General features: G+C 36.9%; 1 protein-coding gene and 1 long non-coding RNA gene across 2 annotated transcripts in view; one reads left to right on the top strand and one right to left on the bottom strand.

Annotated features, from left to right (window-relative positions):
• The window catches only part of LOC121986138 (sterol 3-beta-glucosyltransferase UGT80B1-like), a 31,825-nt gene extending 13,724 nt beyond the window's left edge, over window positions 1-18,101 (top strand). The window contains exons 7-11 of the mRNA XM_042539957.1: window positions 12,327-12,390; window positions 12,876-12,933; window positions 13,063-13,240; window positions 15,034-15,164; window positions 17,943-18,101. Coding sequence (XP_042395891.1) covers window positions 12,327-12,390; window positions 12,876-12,933; window positions 13,063-13,240; window positions 15,034-15,164; window positions 17,943-18,086 — 575 coding nt within the window. The 3' untranslated portion in view covers window positions 18,087-18,101. The remainder of the gene's footprint in view (window positions 1-12,326; window positions 12,391-12,875; window positions 12,934-13,062; window positions 13,241-15,033; window positions 15,165-17,942) is intronic.
• LOC121986139 lies at window positions 507-969 on the bottom strand. The gene is made up of 2 exons (XR_006113346.1): window positions 861-969; window positions 507-775 (listed from the first exon to the last, which is right to left on the bottom strand). It is a non-coding gene; the product is annotated as an uncharacterized LOC121986139 (long non-coding RNA).
• Window positions 18,102-18,589: the final 488 nt, after the last annotated feature.

The following is an 18,589-nucleotide window of genomic DNA, read 5'->3' as shown; positions in this document are numbered from 1 at the left end:
ATAAATAGAATTTATTAGAATTTTTTTAGAATTTTTTTACATTTTTTAAAAAATTTAAATGAAATTTAAAATAATAAAAATATATTAGAATATAAATAAGAATTATTATATATTTTTTAAAATTTTTAAATGAAATTTAAAATATTATTTTTTCAGTATATTAATTAATAAAATTTATTTAATTTATTTTAATTTTAAATATATTTTTTATATATTTTATTAGAATAATTTAACTAGGTTTATAAAAGCCTCTTCGAAATATCATACATGCTCTACCCATCCTCCTTAGGAATTGTTTAAATTAATAAAATAAAATAAATAATTATTAAAAACAGAAAAAAAAAAAAACGCAGTAGCGTACGCCAGTGTTTTAAATCGCGTAGCGTTGGTTCATAGCGTTTTTGTCTTGTCATTGCGTAGCGTAAATAGCGTAGCGTATAGCGCAAGCTTTTCGTGCACGTCAATGTTTAAATTTTAAAAAATAAAATATACTTATATAAGTAAAATAAAAATAACATAACCTAAAATTAATCATAATAATTCATTACATGTCAAAATATCCCATACCAACAATTTAAAAAGTCTTATAATTAAAACAACATAACTTAAAAATAATCAGTATCATCCAACTCTATATCACTATCATCATCAATAGTGTCTATGGTTGGAAAATTTCCACTATCAAAAGTTGGAATTACTCCATAATTTTCAGCATCAAGATGATTATCTTCCACATCAACAAGACTCAACCTTGCTTGTTTGTCTTTGCTTCCACCTATTATATAAGAGATACAACATTTAAGAATCAATTATAGATGAAGTAGATATAAATAAATAATTTGCATATGCTTAGTGCTTACTTGAATTTTCAGCAACTCTTTTTTTTGAATTCGTAGGAGGAACTTCAACTATATCCTCAACATCTTCGACTCGCTTATCTGAGTCGAAAAGACTTTCAAAGGTAGCAGATGGCACACTCACAATAGGGTCACTTTCAAATAATTCATCATCTTCAAGCCATTTAGTAGTTACGGGGAGAACTGGACCTTCTTTCTCAGTTATCCATTCATCATCTGAATTAATTTCATCAACTACAATGGGATCAATCTTGTCTCTCCTCCTAATACTTCTCTCCCTAAACTTGAAGTTATATTTCACAAACACCAACGCATTCAACTTTGCATGTTCAAGCCTATTTCTCTTTTTTGTATGAATCTAATATTACAAAGAAGAAAATATATGTAAAAAATTAAACAATGATATGAAAATTATAAACAATTAAAATTCAAGTAGAGTTAGAAACTTAGAATATTCACTGATTCAAAAGTGCTCCAATTCCTTAAACATCTCAAAGCACTACAAGTGAGACCAAACACTTGAATTGCAAACGTAGTAAGTTCGGATGTCTTACTTCCAAAATGTTTCTACTACAAAACTAATACGTAATAACATAAAGAAAATTACAAGAATGTACATAATTTTAAAATATGAATGTTAGTATAATTTTTACAAGAAAGGTTACAAGAAGAAAATTTAATCCGAAGTCTACAACATTCTTGTTCGTTTTGCTATTGAAGTTCCAAATTCTTCTTCAACTTTGTTATACAAGTCCAATTCGATGCCTGCTTTAAGACGATCATCAGAAGATAACATTCTATCCATGCAAGCATACAATCCATTTCTAACTTCATCACAATCAGAAAATTTTTCTTCATAATGCAATTGCAGGTTTAAATAGTACCTTATTGCGTGTAGAGGATGATGAAATTGTGGATTCCATCGTGAATTAATTTTTTTCCAAATGGGCTTCTATTTTCTGTCAATTCCCCCATAATTAAATATTATTGTCTCTTTTACCTTATCCATAAATTCATAAATATATCCCATGGCCGATCTCTCCTCCGAATCAACTTCCCTTAACACACTTACAAGAGGAACAACACTCTTAACACAAAATGCAACATGTGGCCAAAAGTTGGGATCATTAATAACAATTCTCTTCACGACCTTCCCCTGAGTTGTTTGAGATAGTGGTGAACTAACCCAATCTTCGGAAGCAAACATTTGTTCAAGTGGCCTTTTAACCTTATACATACTCTGAAGAGTGAGAAATGAAGTAGCAAAGCGAGTAACAGCGGGACGGAGAATTTCTTTACCGTTTGTATACTTTCTCATCAAAGAAAGTATAGTCCCATGACCATAAAGGAACTTCACAACCATCTTAGCATGCTCAATTGTGTCAGAAAAAATCTTCAACTTTGCAATATCCTCCAACATTAGATCAATACAATGCGCCGCACAAGGTGTCCACCAAATTTTATGTCTAGTCTCCATAATTTTTTCCCCGCCTTAATGCAATTCAAGCATTATCCGTGACAATTTGAATTACATTTTCCTCTCCCACCTCATCAACATCATTAAGATATTTAAAGATCAATTCCCCATTTTTAATAGAATCGATGCATCAATAGATTTCAAAAGAAAGTGCCCGGGACTATTTACTAAAAAATTGATCAAACTTTATTCTTTCCATCCGTCCAACCATCGGACATAATAGTGCATCCATATTTTTCCATGCCTTTTATGCTCCTCATATATTAGGTTTATGCCATCAACCTCGACTTTAAGTATCCAAGTTCTTAACTCATGCATCAAGGAGGCTTGAACCCTCTTCCATATTCCGCAATGCCCTCAACCATAGGCAACCAATAAGGATCATTCACAACATTAAACGGAAGTGCGGCAGAGTAAATAAAACGACCAATTCTACGCTTCACATCAACCAACAAATCTTTTTTGTATGTCGAATTTAGGGTTGTTTGTCGAGGTTCGGAACTAACAAACCCATGAAGAGTACCTTTACCTTTTGATTCACCACTACCAGATCCAGAACATCCAATTGAATTTCCCCCTACACTTCCAACTTTCGATGATTGTGTACTCATACTTTGGGGACCTTCACCGATCTCTCGTAATAATTCAGTTTGTTTACTTTTAGATGCTCTAATTTTGTCAAGTGATTCTCTAATTTCTTTCTTAATATCATCCGGAACACTAACACAAGGTGCAACCCCTTTATGAGTTTGAGCTAAATGTTCCTTCAAGCGAGTAATCCCTCCATTCGATATATGATGACAAAATTTGCACCGAACAGCTTTTTCCCCTTCATTTTGATAACAATACTTCCAACCAATATCTTTTTTATCTTTTTTTGATAAATTCGTAGACATTGCAAATTCTAACTAGACAATCAAAATCCTAGAAAAACAAAAGAAAAAAATCAGAATAAATAATTAATTAATTAGAAACAAATCAGCAAAAAAAAAAAAAAAAATCAATCCAGGGCATCTGGATCGATCATTGCATCGATCCAAGGAATTGGATCGATCCAGCGATCGATCCAGGGTCGAACAGAAAGGATCTGGATCGGTCGCTGGATCGATCCAGACCCTGGATCGGTCGCTTGATCGATCCAGATCCTTCCAGGGTCGAACAGAAAGGATCTAGATCGATCTAGGGTCTGGATCGATCCAGCGACCGATCCAGATTTCGAACAGAAAGGATCTGGATCGGTCGCTGGATCGATCCAGATCCTTTCTGTTCGACCCTGGATCGATCGCTGGATCGATCCAGATGCCCGACTTCTGGAAATCGCGAAATCGTTTTTGCTCCTTCGAGAAAAAAAAACGAGAAGGAAAACCTAAACGAAAGGAAGGAGAAAAGCTTACCTCCAATCGCTGTCCCTCGCCACCACTCACAGGTCACCGCTCGCCGATCGCCGCCTGTCGCCTCTGCAGTCTGCTCTACCTTCGCCTCTGCCACAGTCACGATTCGACTCACCTTTGCCCTAGCTATTGGTAAGCAATTTGTAATTTTAGCGCCCGCTATGGGGCGCTAGGGCATGATAGCGCACGCTATGTGCGCTATCGACGCTTTTGTCCCGAATAGCGTGGGCTATTTGGGACAATCGCGATTCAGTGAACGCTCTGCAGCGTTCGCTGGTCGTAGCGCGCTATTCGCCGCTATTGAATACACTGGACGGAATGCACGCTCGGCCTCCAGGGCGCTTGGATGTGTCGGCGCCGCAGCAGAAGGCGTCGCGCGGCGCCTTCTGCACGCCGAAGGTGCCGCGGGACGCCGCCGGAGGCGTCCCGCGTCTCCTCCAGCGCCGAAGGAGGCGTCCCGCGTCTCCTCCGCCGCCGCCGAGACGGGGACGCCTCCCGTGCCTGTTTCGGCCGCCCGGCGGAACGGTAAAAACCGTCCGTGCCGGGCAGCACGGAACGACACTTCAAACATTGACTCAGAGTGTGCTAGTGTAATTTTATAGTCAAGATAAACTAATATCAAATTACACTACGACTATTCCAATGGTTTGTTCCTATCCATCTTAGTCGTGAGCTACTATTTATAATTTATAAGGAATTGATAACATGATCTTCTGTGTGTGACACCACACACCATGTTATCTACAATATAAATTAATTGAACAACTACACTTAGCATATAAATGTAGACATTTGACCAATGTGATTCTTTATTTAAAATAAATGTTTACAAAAAAGCTAGGCTTTTAGTATACACTCTAACACAACCAACCTCTGATACATTCTTTTGTCAACAGGTTCTTGCTTAGGTTCTCCTATCTTGTGATTTGAATCCATTGGATTAAAATTGGTTTACACTCAATCTTCCTTGTTTCATCTAACAAAATAGTCACATACTTCTACTGAGAAATAAAAATTCCTTTGGTAGAATATGCTACCTCAATACCAAGGAAATATTTCAATTTGCCCACTTTATTTCAAACTCCTTTATTCATTGCTGGTTTAGATCATGTTTTTCTTTTTCATCATTTTAGTCACAATGATATCATCTACATAGACTAGAAGAGCAGTCACCTTCTTTGCTGTTGAGTGCTTAACAAAGAGAGTATGGTCCCCTTGGCTTTGGTTATACCCCAATTTCTTCATGGCTTTTGTAAATCTTCCAAACCATGCCCTAGGAGATTGTTGTAGATCATAAAGAGCGTTCCTCTGTTTACATATTCTGTTACCCGTATTCCCTTCAAATCCTGGTAGGAGGTTCATATAAATTTCTTCATCTAAATCTCCATGAAGAAATGCATTCTTCACATCATACTGTAGGAGTTTCCAGTTGAAGTGCGCAACCAAAGATAGTAGAACTCTGACCGTATTCATTTTTGCAACTGGGCAAAGGTCTCCTGATAATCTACCCTATAAGCCTGAGTATAACCTTTTGCCACTAACCTAGCTTTATATCTATATCTGCTTTGTATTTTAATGTGAAAATCCACTTACAATCAACAATGTTCTTCCCTTTGGCTTCTCAATAACCTCCCATGTCGTATTCTTTTCTAATGCATCCATTTCCTCCCTCATGGCATCCCTCCATTCCCTTTTTGACAATGCCTCAGAAATAGTATTGGGAATAGTCATGGTATTTAGACTCACAATGAATCTTTTGTGGGCTGGTGATAGATGTTTAAGAGAAACATAGTGAGATAGAGGATAGAGAGGGTGTTTGGTGCATTCTCTAGTACCTTTTCTAACATCAATGGGAAGGTCAAGGCTATCTGTTAGGTCAGTGGATTATTCAGTAGATTGTAAAGGTGGGTCAGAACTTACCATGATCCCAGCATCAGGGTCAGAGGTTTGTGGTTGAGGTTCTTGGGCTTGTATTGCTTCTAGAGTGACCTTTCTCCTTGAATACACTTGAGGGATACTTAGAGTATCAATAGGAGGAGACTCACTAGATGGAATAGAAGGTGATTTGATACGAACTTGAGTAGGAGGAAGATCAAGAGTGTTAATGTGTTCAGATAACTCACAAGTGCTATTGTTTGTCATTGAAATCACCCCCTGATGATAGGACTTGAAGAAGAACGGGGTATGTTCAAAGAAGGTAACATTAGCCGAGATGTAAAACTTTTGAGATTGGGTGGTAACACTTATACCCTTTTTGAGTGGATGAATATCCAAGGAAGACACATTTGATGGCACGAGGATCTAGTTTACCTCGAAGTGGACTGTGGATATGAACAGAAGCAGTGCACCCAAAAATCCTAGGAGTAAGTCCATTTATGGCTCGGAAATGAGGATAAAACTCATTGAGGAGTTGCATAGGACTCTTGTTATCTAGGACATGTCAAGGAAGTCTGTTTATCATGTATGTGACATTAAGGATAGCCTCTCCCCAATAGGATTTAGGGACATTGTTCAAGGATTATGTGAACTACTCTAGTTAAAGATTATTCTGGATGATTTGAAAATCAAATTGGAATACCCCATAAAACTCTATTGTTACAATAAGTCAGCTATAAATATTGCTCATAATCCTATTCAACATGATAGGATTAAGCATATTGAAATTGATAAACATTTCATCAAGGAAAAATTGGAAGAAGGATTAGTGTGTATGTCATATGTCCCGTCAGAAGTACAATTGGCTAATGTGTTAACAAAGGGACTGAACAGTTCTAGATTTCACGATCTCATAGTCAAGTCGGGAATGGAAAATATCTATTCCTCAGCTTGAGGGGGAGTGCCAAACAGTTGTCAAATCTGTACAGCACTAATACCATTATCTATTCCTCAGCTTGGAGTAGAGAGATCACCTCTGCTAGGGATGGTATGCAGTCTTTGCCAATGATTTGGATCCAGACCTGATCAAATTTAGGATTTAAGCCGGCCAAAAAATCATATCCATGCTCCTTTTCAATAAAATTCTTTAAAACTGCAGCATCTGAAGCACATTGCATCTCAATTACTTGGTAGTAATCGAGTTCTTGCCACATATTTTGCAAAATCGTGGAATATTCAGTGATCGATTCATCTCCTTGCTTAGTAGCACCTGCTTTGACTTTAAGTTCATAAACTTAGGCAGCATTATGAGCTATTGAGTAAGTGCAAGTAACGCAATCCCAAATTTCATGAGCAGTAGAGAGAAACATACATGTATCATTGATGGATGGTTCATGGAATCCCATAACCAAGACATAATCATAGAATCTTCTTCATCCCATGTCTCAAAAACTGGATCAGTCGTGGCAGGTCCTGTCCTAAGGATATGGCTAAGTTTTCCTTTGCCTTTGAGGCAAATATGAACAACCTGAGACCATTTCAAGTAGTTCTTCCTATTGAGTCAATTGGAAGCTCAAATATTCTATAGATCACCAATTTTCTAGACTGAACTACCGTCATCAAAGACAATAGATTGACTAGGGTTGTTGGAAATGATTGTTTGAGAATCGGCCATGATGAAGAAATGTAGAAAAGAGAATTAGCAATGAAGGCTAAAGCTCTAATACCATGTGAAAAATGTGGATCAAATTGATATTGTTAAGATCGATGATCGCGGCTAGAGAGGGGGGTGTGAATAGCCGACTCCAAATTCTTCGTTTCTTCCTACGATTAGGGTTAGCGCAGCGGAAATAAAACGAATAGAAACGAAAAAGGAGAAGCAAACCTCAACACGAAGATGTAACGAGGTTCGGAGATGATACTCCTACTCCTCGGCGTGTCCGTAAGGTGGACGAAGCCTATCAATCCGTCGGTGGATGAGTTCCCGGAAAACCGGCTAATGTAAACTCCTTATGGGTGGAGAAACCTCGCCACAAGAACTTACAACAGCAAGAAGGAAATACAAAGAAGAGCAAGAACAAAATATACAATGAATGTACAAATACTCGCTTGCCTTCTCGTCGACTGAAGTCCCGGATGAAGCACCAACTTCACGGACGAATGCCAACAAGCAACTCAGTCAAAGAAGCTCCCCCGAAGCTTCGGAGCTCAGCAAAGCTCAAGAGCACAGCTTTCAGAAGAAACGCAGCTTAGTTCAGAGGAGGAAGAAGCAGGAAGGAGTAGTCGTAGCAGCCCTCGATCTCCTCTTATAACCTCTGATCTCCTGAGCCAACTGCGAACTCGCAAAAAGGCCGAACACGTGGTCGAATAACCTAGCCGTTGTCAACGGCTAGGCTGACCGATCGAGCTCCAACCTGATCGGTCCACATCCTGATCGGTCTTGGGGACCGATCAGCACTCTTCCAGCCGAGGTGTCGGGTCAGAGGAGTCTGATCGGTCCCTGGACCGATCGCCCTTTCCTTCTTCTCTTCGTTGCTTCGATCGGTCTTCGATCGATCGATAATCCATGTAAGCATTCTGTTGATTACTAATCGGTCACCGCATCGATCATCACCGGATCGGTCCCGGATCGATCCGAGCTTGGTTTTTTCCCAAGTCTCCCACACCAACATCCGGCCAACCTTGACTGTTGGTACATCATGCTAGCATCCGGTCACTCCCTCGACTCGCTAAGACTCCACCGAGTGTCCGGTCAATCCTTTGACCCACTTGGACTTTTCTTCGTGCCAAGTATCCGGTCACTCCCTTGACCTACTTGACCTTCTCAACACCAGATGTCCGATCACCCTTGATCCATCTGGATTTTCCCTTGCCCGGCTTCACTCACCAGGACTTTCACCTAGCTTCACTCACTAGGGTTTTCACCTGGCTTCACTCACCAGGATTTCCAATCTGCCCGGCTTCACTCACCAGGACTTTCCAACTGCCTGGCTTCACTCACCAGGACTTTCCCACTGCCTGGCTTCACTCACCAGGACTTTCACTTTCACCTAGCTTCACTCACTAGGGTTTTCACAACTGCCTGGCTTCACTTACCAGGACTTTCCCACTGCCTGACTTCACTCACCAGGACTTTCCACATCCGGTCCAGAGAACGAGCTACCGAGCCCTCTCTGACCACAGTTCGGAGAACGAGCTACCGAGCCCTCTCCGACTTCCCATGTGCCAAGCTTCCATACTTGGACTTCTCCGTGCCAAGTCTCCATACTTGGACTTTTCCCGTGCCAAGCTCCCTGCTTGGACTTTTCACCATGCCAAACTCCCTGCTTGGACTTTTCCCGTGCCAAGCTCCCTGCTTGGACTTTTCCGAGTCAGGTCAACTCACCTCGGGTCAACCAGGTCAATCTCGACCACGGGTTGCACCCATAATCTCCCAAGCTTGTATCCTTGTAAAACATCAAGGTACAAACATTGTCAAACATAACTCGTCAAACATCAAAACACAACTCGAGTCAAGTCAACTCGAGTCTGGTCAACCAGGTCAACCTTGACCTAAGGTTGCACCAACAGATATCACTTAATAAATTGTTTACATTCAGAATGAGAATACCCATTATATACAACATTACAATAGAATAAAGAATAGGAAACTAATTATTCTGTATATAAGAAATTAATATCTTTCTAACTAAATCCCTGAATTTTCTACTTTGTGCTCACATCTGTTTTATTTCTGTACAAGCTGTGAAATCAGATTTCATAGCTGTTTGACACAGCTATACAAGCCGTGAAATCTGTTCACATCTTGCCAAATCTGTATAGGCCGTGACAGCTGTTTGACAATGATACCTAGTTTGACTTTGACCACACGGATCATAGGTCCAACGTAATAAACTTTTCCTTGGTTTTGTTTAATGCCAACAGAAATGGAAGGAGACTCTTATGCTATCAAATGACTAAATTGCCCCTTTGGGGAAAATTAAACTGCATGTCAAATTTTGTTTTTCACTTTAGCTGCTAACTCGCTATGTCAATGATCAGACTAACCTTTCTTCTCCAGCAACATTCAATTATTGTTGTCTCTGGCAGTACCACACTTAACCTACTGTTCACAGGGCACCATTTTAAGGGTATTGATGGCACTTTATTGTAGTTAAAAATTTTATCCCTCTAGGTTTTTTTTGCAAATAAGCAAAGGAACACTCCCAAATAAACGTTCATCCTTCCAGGTAAATGGCATTGTGAATAAATAAAACCTTATCCATCTTAATACGACACATCCTTTCTATATTTTATATCCAGTCTCTTTTCTATCCCCAAGGTAAATAAGTCTTTAGGGTCAACTACTAAGGTCCAAACTGGGCCTTTGGACCAAGTTTTGGAAACAGGGTCAGAAAGGCAAAAACTTTTAAAAAAAGAAAAGAGGCAGGTTTCTGGAAAAAAAAAAGTATTGGAAAAAATGATAGGGTGGGGGGCAACTTTAAACTATTATACATGTAAAGAAATTTTAAACATGAAAATGGCAGAATAAAAACAAAAAGTGGGGATGGTAAGTAGAAATTTGCATATTTTGATGACTACAGCTTTACCTCCAGGCTCCTATTCCATCAATTTTTTAGTTATTGATTGTATTCTATTGATTGATTGACTTCTCTTTCACTTCTATTATCTCTCCTCTCAAACTGATGTTAGATTTTCACTCTTTCCTGACATCTTCACCTATTCAGTAAAATTTGCAAAATTTTATTTTCTTTCAGTGTTCTCTTCTCATAGAGTGGATGTTAGAACTCCAATTTCCTTATTAGTAGTTCATCAATTTTCTCTGTTTCTTGCAATTTTAAGTGATAGATTAATCATTTTTTCTCTTTTTGAGTTTTTTTCTATCTTATTTCAAGAAAATGTCAAAAGTTTACTCATTCTACTTTCTGAGATATTTTCCTCTTTGAAATAATATCGAACTTTACTCATTCTCTCTTTTTTTATATGTTCTCGTCTTTTATATGGTTATATCTTAGGAGTAGAAACTGTAAATATGCAATCATATTCTCTCTTGTTTTCAATCCTTTCAAATTTTCTCTTCCCTTTCTCAAATTTTTTATCCTTGCAATATCTTCAGTTTGAGAGAAGTTAGACTGTATTCTTTTGAAGCAATGTTTGATGCATAGATGACTATCATTTTCAACATCACACCTAAAATGTTCTCAACAGTTTGTGCCAGGTATATAACCTTCTCCTAGCTTGGCACCTTAGTGGAACTTATTTTCTAATTTGCGGGGACTATTTTTATTTCATGTAATAAACTTGAGATAGATGAGTCACGCTTCAAGTGTCAATTGGTGTGATGGAAATGTGTCATTCCAGTTGCTGACTGATATCAATTTTGTATTCGCATGAGTAAAAATCAGTATGTTGCCTTTGCCAACACAATGTCGGTGGAATTGATGGACAGGCAATGTACCAGCCTCTGTTGTCTAAAATCGATTGAAACAGAAGATTTTCTCTTTCAATTATGTTTGCCAATCATTGGGAGATTCAATACTATAATATGAGGGGATAAGAGGAGCAGAAGCACTAATTGGAGCACCAACAATAACAAAAAGGATTAACACTGGTTTTAGAGAGATCAAGATGCATCCATTTCATGTACCTGTGCATGTTCTAGGTCTAATTAGGTTCCTGTGGTTGACCAAAATATATTTATAGACATGTGAGAAACCCATTTCATTACCAGATCTCCGGTTGGAGCATTATTTAATCTGGGTTGGGAAAATTATGAGGATGATTTTACTAGCCTGCTACAAGAATAAATGCTTCAAGCCATCACAATAGTTTGGTATCCATAAGGTAGCCATTAAATGAGATGCTTGTATTTTTTGTAACTTGTTGCTCAATTTTTTTTAATTGTTTAGGGTTTAATTGCTATTGACTTATATTTGAAGGTAAACAAATTAAGCACAAATGTACTATAGGATTAAAAGAGCATTTGAGTTGATGACATGGTCGATAGGAACTCTAGCAAGTAATGATACTTTAGACCTCGAGATTGATAATTGTACTCTGACTTGAGGGGGAAGTGAACATATGGTTTGATTCTCATGAGAATTCTTTTACCAAGTGTTATGTTTCTGCCCCATACCAGGTGTTATGTTTTGACCCCCATATTGGGTGCAATTTGCGTCTTTTCTCATTTTATAATACTACTATAACTTTAGCAATTGCCAAGGAAATTGAACCAAAGAGAGCACTGAAAACACCTGCAATGCCATTTGCACTGATGGGCAATTCCATAAGATATGGTCAACTTCTTCAGTGGCAAAACTACGGAGATCATACTTTTAAGCCATATATACATCATGAGATGGATTCTCTGATAGGAATTTGTAATGGCATGGCTCTAATGTTATTAGGTTAGGTTCCACCTGTGTGTTCTATAATTCCTAGCATCAAATCCATTTTCCATTGTGTAATGCTATAATTGAAGTTGAAAAGTTTATTTGCAATGATATTGGTTGCAGTTTCTTGTTTAATCAATTTTTTAAATGGTTTTTCAGCAACTCTTGTGGGGTATTTTTTTTTTTGTTTTTTGACTTGAGGTTAAAGAGGGGCTTGATTGTTCGAGTTGTTTTTTGGGTTGCAATGGAGCTTTTGTGGAAATAAAAAATTTAGTAAAAAATCATTGATTTAGCATCCTTGTTTTATTTTGCTGATACCAGATTATACTCACAGGACATTTACATGTTGCTGAAGCTCTCGGAGTGCCTCTTCACATTTTCTTCACAATGCCGTGGACGTGAGTTATATCTATAACTAGATTATCACTAACTTCTCATATTTTACTTTACATTTATTTGAAAGCTGAAGTTTTGGTTTCTTCCAATATATGCAACTCACATAGTCTGGAATCTACACTACCTTAACTCTTCTGATCCACCCAACTTAGATTTATGCATCACTAAGACTTGTTTCTTATTTCAAGAATACAGTGATACAAAATCTATGATTGATGTGGTTAAAGACTGAGCTAAAGAGCATGTTGCTTCTAGAGAAGACAGTGATTTGTCTTACATTCCATTTGCAAATTAGAATGTTATATGGTTGGACATCCTTGATAAGTTAGTCCTGAAGATGCATGATAGATTTTGTTGAAAGTGATTTTCCTTGGGTCCAAGGTCAATAATTAAGATCTTTAATCCATCCATGCTTTCATTTGAAGTACAGTTGTGTGATTTGACTGTTAACACTATCAAATAGCCTTACTTTCGCTATTTTAGGCAGGCCAACTAATGAATTTCCACATCCTCTGGCACGTGTGCCGCAGAGTGCAGCATATAGGGTATGCATTTTTTTTTTCACTATTCAAATTTTCTTATTTACTTTAACATGTTTTCCACTATTCTTTTGAGCTATCATATTGTCTTTTTTTTTTTTCTTTTTGCTGATTTGTTTCCCATTTTTACATCAGCTGTCATATCTAATAATGGAGTTAATGGTCTGGTGGGGCATAAGGGGATTCATTAATGATTTCAGGAAAAAGAAGTTAAAATTGCCTCCAATTGCATACTTCAGTACATACCATGATTCTATATCACATTTGCCAACAGGATACATGTGGAGTCCCCACCTTGTTCCAAAGCCAAGTGGTAATAAATCCTTCATTTTTGATAATTTGAACATTCTATTACTTTCCGCTGAACTATATATCGCCAAGCATTCCATTATCTGACAATTGTATCCCATCATTCCTTTCAGGTCAACATATTCACTTGTGTAAATTTGCTTGTTAATTTGTACAACCATTTATAGCATGCCAAGTTGAAATTAACATAAGAGACAGGAGCTACAAATTTGTAATTTCACTTTCCATGTGCAAAGACCCAAAATATATGTTTCTTTAGAGTAACCATGTGCAGTGCAATCTACATTTTTGGATAACCATAGAGGACAACTATCTATTTGCCACTTATCCTAAAGTGACTATATTCTATTATCTTGATAGACTTAACCACGTCCAAAAAGAGACTATCTATTTGTCACATCCCAAAACTATGTAAAGAGATTATACTCCAATTTCTTGATAACTATAGAGGACCACTATCTATTTGTCACAACCCAAACCTTTATAAAGAGAGTATCTCGATAGATTTAACCACGTCCAAAAGGCTTAATGATTAAGTCCATGTTAATGGTTCACCTCCATGCCTGATTGTTGCTAATGCACCTATCTTAGTGGCATGATAGGGAGGTGCTAATGTGCACCTGTCATCACCTCTCTCCTTTTACTAGTGATCGCCATCTAGCACATTCATTAACACAATTATCAATATAATAGCAATTCAACTAAATCAAGTCATATTAAAATAATAAATTATTAATTTAATATAATTTAAATATGAAATATAGCTTGTTATGTGATTGTATAATTAGTTTTGGAAACAGAAATAATTGGAAATATGTTATTATTCATTATTTGGTGTTGTTTGACATTAGTAGTCTACCTAGACAGTACTCATGATGATTGAAATGCTTTATTTTTCTAAACTTGTTTATCCAAATTTGAGTTTAACTAAATAATTGCAGCAGCATTGTTTTTGGTAGTAAGCAAGCCAAGTGGAAGGAAATTGAATTAGGCAAATCCATCTGGATTAACTTGAGCATATGCTACAATAAGTGCTAAAGTATGTTAAGTGTTGGAACAATACTATTAGGTAGCACTAGCACGATCATATCATACCCAACCACAGCATGATACATCAAACTTCAAATTACAATCAAATCACTACTCAATGAAATAATGGCCTTCTCTTCCACTTTGCATGCATCCACCAGCTATAGATTAATGTTTTTGTTACACATGATTGCATAGTTGAGAGGTGGACATGACATCAACTTGGTAATCTAGGTATACTTAGTCTTATGTTTAAGTTTTATATAAAATTAGTTATGTTTAAGAGCTATAAATTCATGATTTGTAACTCTACGTTAATACACCAATATAATTTCCAATATTCCATCCCTCTTGGCTCATAGTATGCATAACATCAACTTAATTCCTAAACCTAAAATTCTTAATGTGGGACTAAGCCCAATTTGAAGAATGCTTTTTAGGATTCTGTTTACTTGCCAACTAATACCAAAATCTTAAATTTGAATTCTTTGTAAATAGTTTGAATTGGATCTTTCCAAAATCAAACAAAGGCTATATATATTTCATTTTAGTGCTTTTGGTTAGATTGCATCATCAAGAGCATATCTAAAATAGCGCTATCACATTATCACTAAATGGAATGCAATTTATCCTGTTTCTAAGGTAACTTTCTTACATAGGTTAATTTTTTTGTTCAAATATTATTTTTCTTTCAGTTGCAAAATGGTTGGTATATCCTTTTAGTTAATCCTACTAAAACTATGACTCAGTTTTTACTGACTATAACAGATTGGGGTGCATTGGTTGATGTTGTTGGTTTCTGTTTCTTGGACCTTGGGACAAAATATAAACCAGCAAAGCACTTGGTGGAATGGATTCAACAGGGACCAAAACCTATATACATTGGATTTGGTAGCATGGTATGCATCTTATGAGCCTTGTTCCTTAATTGGTTAGTATTGATGGGGTGAGCTCTCTATCATAAATATGAACCTAATGTTGTAGTGAAATATTAGTAGAATAGTTGAGTGTCATGAACAAATAATTTGCTATTGCAACTTTTCCATGCTAGTTCCTAGTGTATTCTATTTGAAGGAGAGTAGTAAAATAAGAAAGAACGTGTCATCTGCTGTGAAAATTATATCTATCAATCAGTTGAAGCTTTTAGATGAGTTGGCAACTGTCGAGATTCTCATACCTGCCGTATGAATATGGCAGTAGTTTGAACTTTGAATCATATTAATATAACTGAGTGATGTTGACCTTTTGTAGCAGTTATCAGACATCATGGATGCCTATTTGACAATGTTAAAATACTTCATTTGATAGAGAGTGATGACAAACTTTTGCATATTGCACTTCTGATATATGTAGTGGTGTTTCCATCACAAGTGATGAAAATATATTCTTCTGTTAAGTGGTATATTATTAAGCTGGATTTTTCTGTTGCCTTATGCATGGGAATATTTATCCTATTTTGATTGGGTGCAAGCTTTTGTAACTAAGAAAGCTAGAAGTTTTTTGTTGAATGCCTTGTTCCTTGATCCTCTATCAACTATATGTTGTAGTTAGACCAGTATCAGCGAGAGAATTTCTTTTGATTGTGGCACAAAATACTGCTGGACATCACCAGCATCTTTATGTGTGCAATCAAGCACACACCACCAACAATTTATTTTGTCCTACCATTATCCCTCCAAACCTAGTAAAGAGTAATGTCTCATACTTGTTAACAAATAAAAGACTTCACTACATGAGCACCTTTATTTCCTGAACAAGTCCTAGTGCGGATGGTGAGATCAAAAAGACATGATCAGATGATCTGCCTTCTGCTGGACTTGCAAAAATCTGTTTGAGCATTCAATGTAGGACACTTGCTATGCCAGAGCAGGAGCATAGTCTAGGAATCATCAATTTTAGGGTCCAAAATGTGGCACTGCTCTCGAAATTGTGGTGAAGCTAGCTAGTGTAGACATTCACCTGTTCCAACTTAACGCTTTTGCCTCAAATTCTCGCATTGGTTTAAACTAATACCAATAACATGGGCTGTGGTTATTGAAGAACATCCTCCTTGCATGTCTTAGGGTTAGAGCCTATGTTAAGTCCTACATATATCTTGTAATGGTTATCTCATATGAAATGCAATTGAATATTCCCCTTTTCCAATCGCAAATGAACATCAACTCACTCCATTATTAATATTATGATATCAAATAAATTATTATTTTCTTTATGCTATTTTAGACTTTAAAAGTATTCCATTTAACTTATTTTATAGTTCATCATAAAAAAGTGCCGCTATGCAAGCTCGTCTGACTGTCTATTCCACTGCTCCCATTGAGAAACAATAGCATAGATCAACGACGGGGTTTTATTTTAGCTCCAACTCTTTTAGACCTCAATTGATATGTTGAATGTACCTTACCCTTGAGGGAGTAGGAGCATGTATTAACTAAGACAAAACCAAGAAAGTCTGTTGAGAAATACGAGTCTCACAGATTAAGCACTTCAAAGGTTATTTTGTTTCACTTCATCCAATTATTAAAAGTCATCACTGTGACATTATGTTGAAGATGATTGAGGTAGTTCTTTTGGAGGCTTCTACTTTTTGTCTGCTGAAGACCATATCAAATCATTTGTTAACAACTAAGATTTGCCATCTTTGACTGCAGTATTGCAAAACCAGAACTGTTGTTCAAAGGTTTCCAACTAAAGGTTAAGTTTATTGACATGTCATAATTCCTACTAGTGTCTTTTTTAAGATTTTGAGTGTTCTCCATGGTTCATCACAGAGGTTTGTCTACTATTTCATGATCTCATATAACCAAGTACAGACATCCAGAGTACATATATTAAGGGGCATTCCTTTCCAACTGACGAAACATTGAGCAGAATGGTTCTGCCTTGCATCATCTTGGTACCAATTATCAAAGCCAAAACCCACGTCTCTAGACTTAATGGCCAACTGCTGGCATCTTGGAATGCTTAGAGCCCCAACTGTCCATGAACTTGATGGCTAAGTTCAACATCATGAGTTTGTCTATAGCCTTGAGTCTCAATACAAACCTCTGATTGTGAAGGAATTATGATGGGAAAAACCTTGTTGCGGGTTCTCTATGACAATCACTGTATAGGTTGGCCTATCACCTGACAGATCTATCAACTAAGTGATAATTTATTTTAAAAACTTGTGGAGTCTAAAGCCCCAGTGATGCACCATCAGAAACTCAAATTATAAGCATCTCAGCTCAAGTTTCAGAACATAACTTGCCTTTATGTAGCTTAAGGCAGATGCAATGCCTTGCCTGCATAGGATCCTTGGGTCAGTTCCTGGTGCTTTTACCAAGGATGGTGTGTGTACATTGTCAAGTTTTCTTTCATTATACTTGATATGCGAAGATTTATGATGCCAAAAATAATGATGTGCAGATTCTCAAGTGGCAGGAAAATTTATTCTGTGCTAAATATTTGTTTTGGTTGTTGTAGTCCCAACTTGGCCATACTCTCAGGATTCAAACAAACTACTTGTATTCTGTTGGTTGCTAAACTTAATGCTTACTTCAGTTTTTTTTTTCAACTAGAATAATACTACTTGTCTTTGCAAGATAAAATATGGATGACGATCAATGCCACTTGGCATGTTATGCTTTAATGTGCATGTGCAGACTTTAAATCATTCTGATTTTTTTTTGTTCAAGCCCCTTGAAGATGAAAAGAAAACTACATCTATCATTTTGGAGGCACTAAAAGAGACACAGCAGAGGGGAATCATCAGTCGTGGCTGGGGCGATCTCGGAAGTTGTATGGTTTCCCATTTCCCCTTTCATTTATTCTATGTCTGAAAATGTCATTAGCATTTTTCAGAATATGACTTATTTCTTGTAATGAATCATTAAGTTGAATATCCAACATACTTAATGAGATCCATGCAGGTCATCCCAACAATTGTTTTTTTTGTCTTTTTTCTGCTGTCCAAGTGTGTCATGTACTGTTTTTTCTTTCTCTTGGTATTTTATTGTAGTGAACTTTAGTTCTTTTTCTCACTTTTTTTTCCACATGCAACGTGCGTTACACTTACTACTTATCCCAGTTGTTTGTGGCCTGCAATTTCTATTTTGTCTCTTTGCTTGCTTAAACAGACTTCTTAATAGAGGTAGCAAATTGATGAGTCACATGATAAAACTTTGGGAAACGAATCATTTAAAGTTGAATAAGATATGAGACAACCATTTCTGAAAATCAATTTAGTTTGATACCTAGAATATCAACTATAGTTATTTAATTAATAAGATAACAAATAAAAATTAGAGATAAGAAGCTTTTTATCGATATAGAAAAAGTTTAT

The sequence above is a fragment of the Zingiber officinale genome, chromosome 5B (genome assembly GCF_018446385.1).
Source record: "Zingiber officinale cultivar Zhangliang chromosome 5B, Zo_v1.1, whole genome shotgun sequence".
Taxonomy (NCBI): Eukaryota; Viridiplantae; Streptophyta; class Magnoliopsida; order Zingiberales; family Zingiberaceae; genus Zingiber; species Zingiber officinale.
This window is presented reverse-complemented; position numbering and strand designations above follow the sequence as displayed.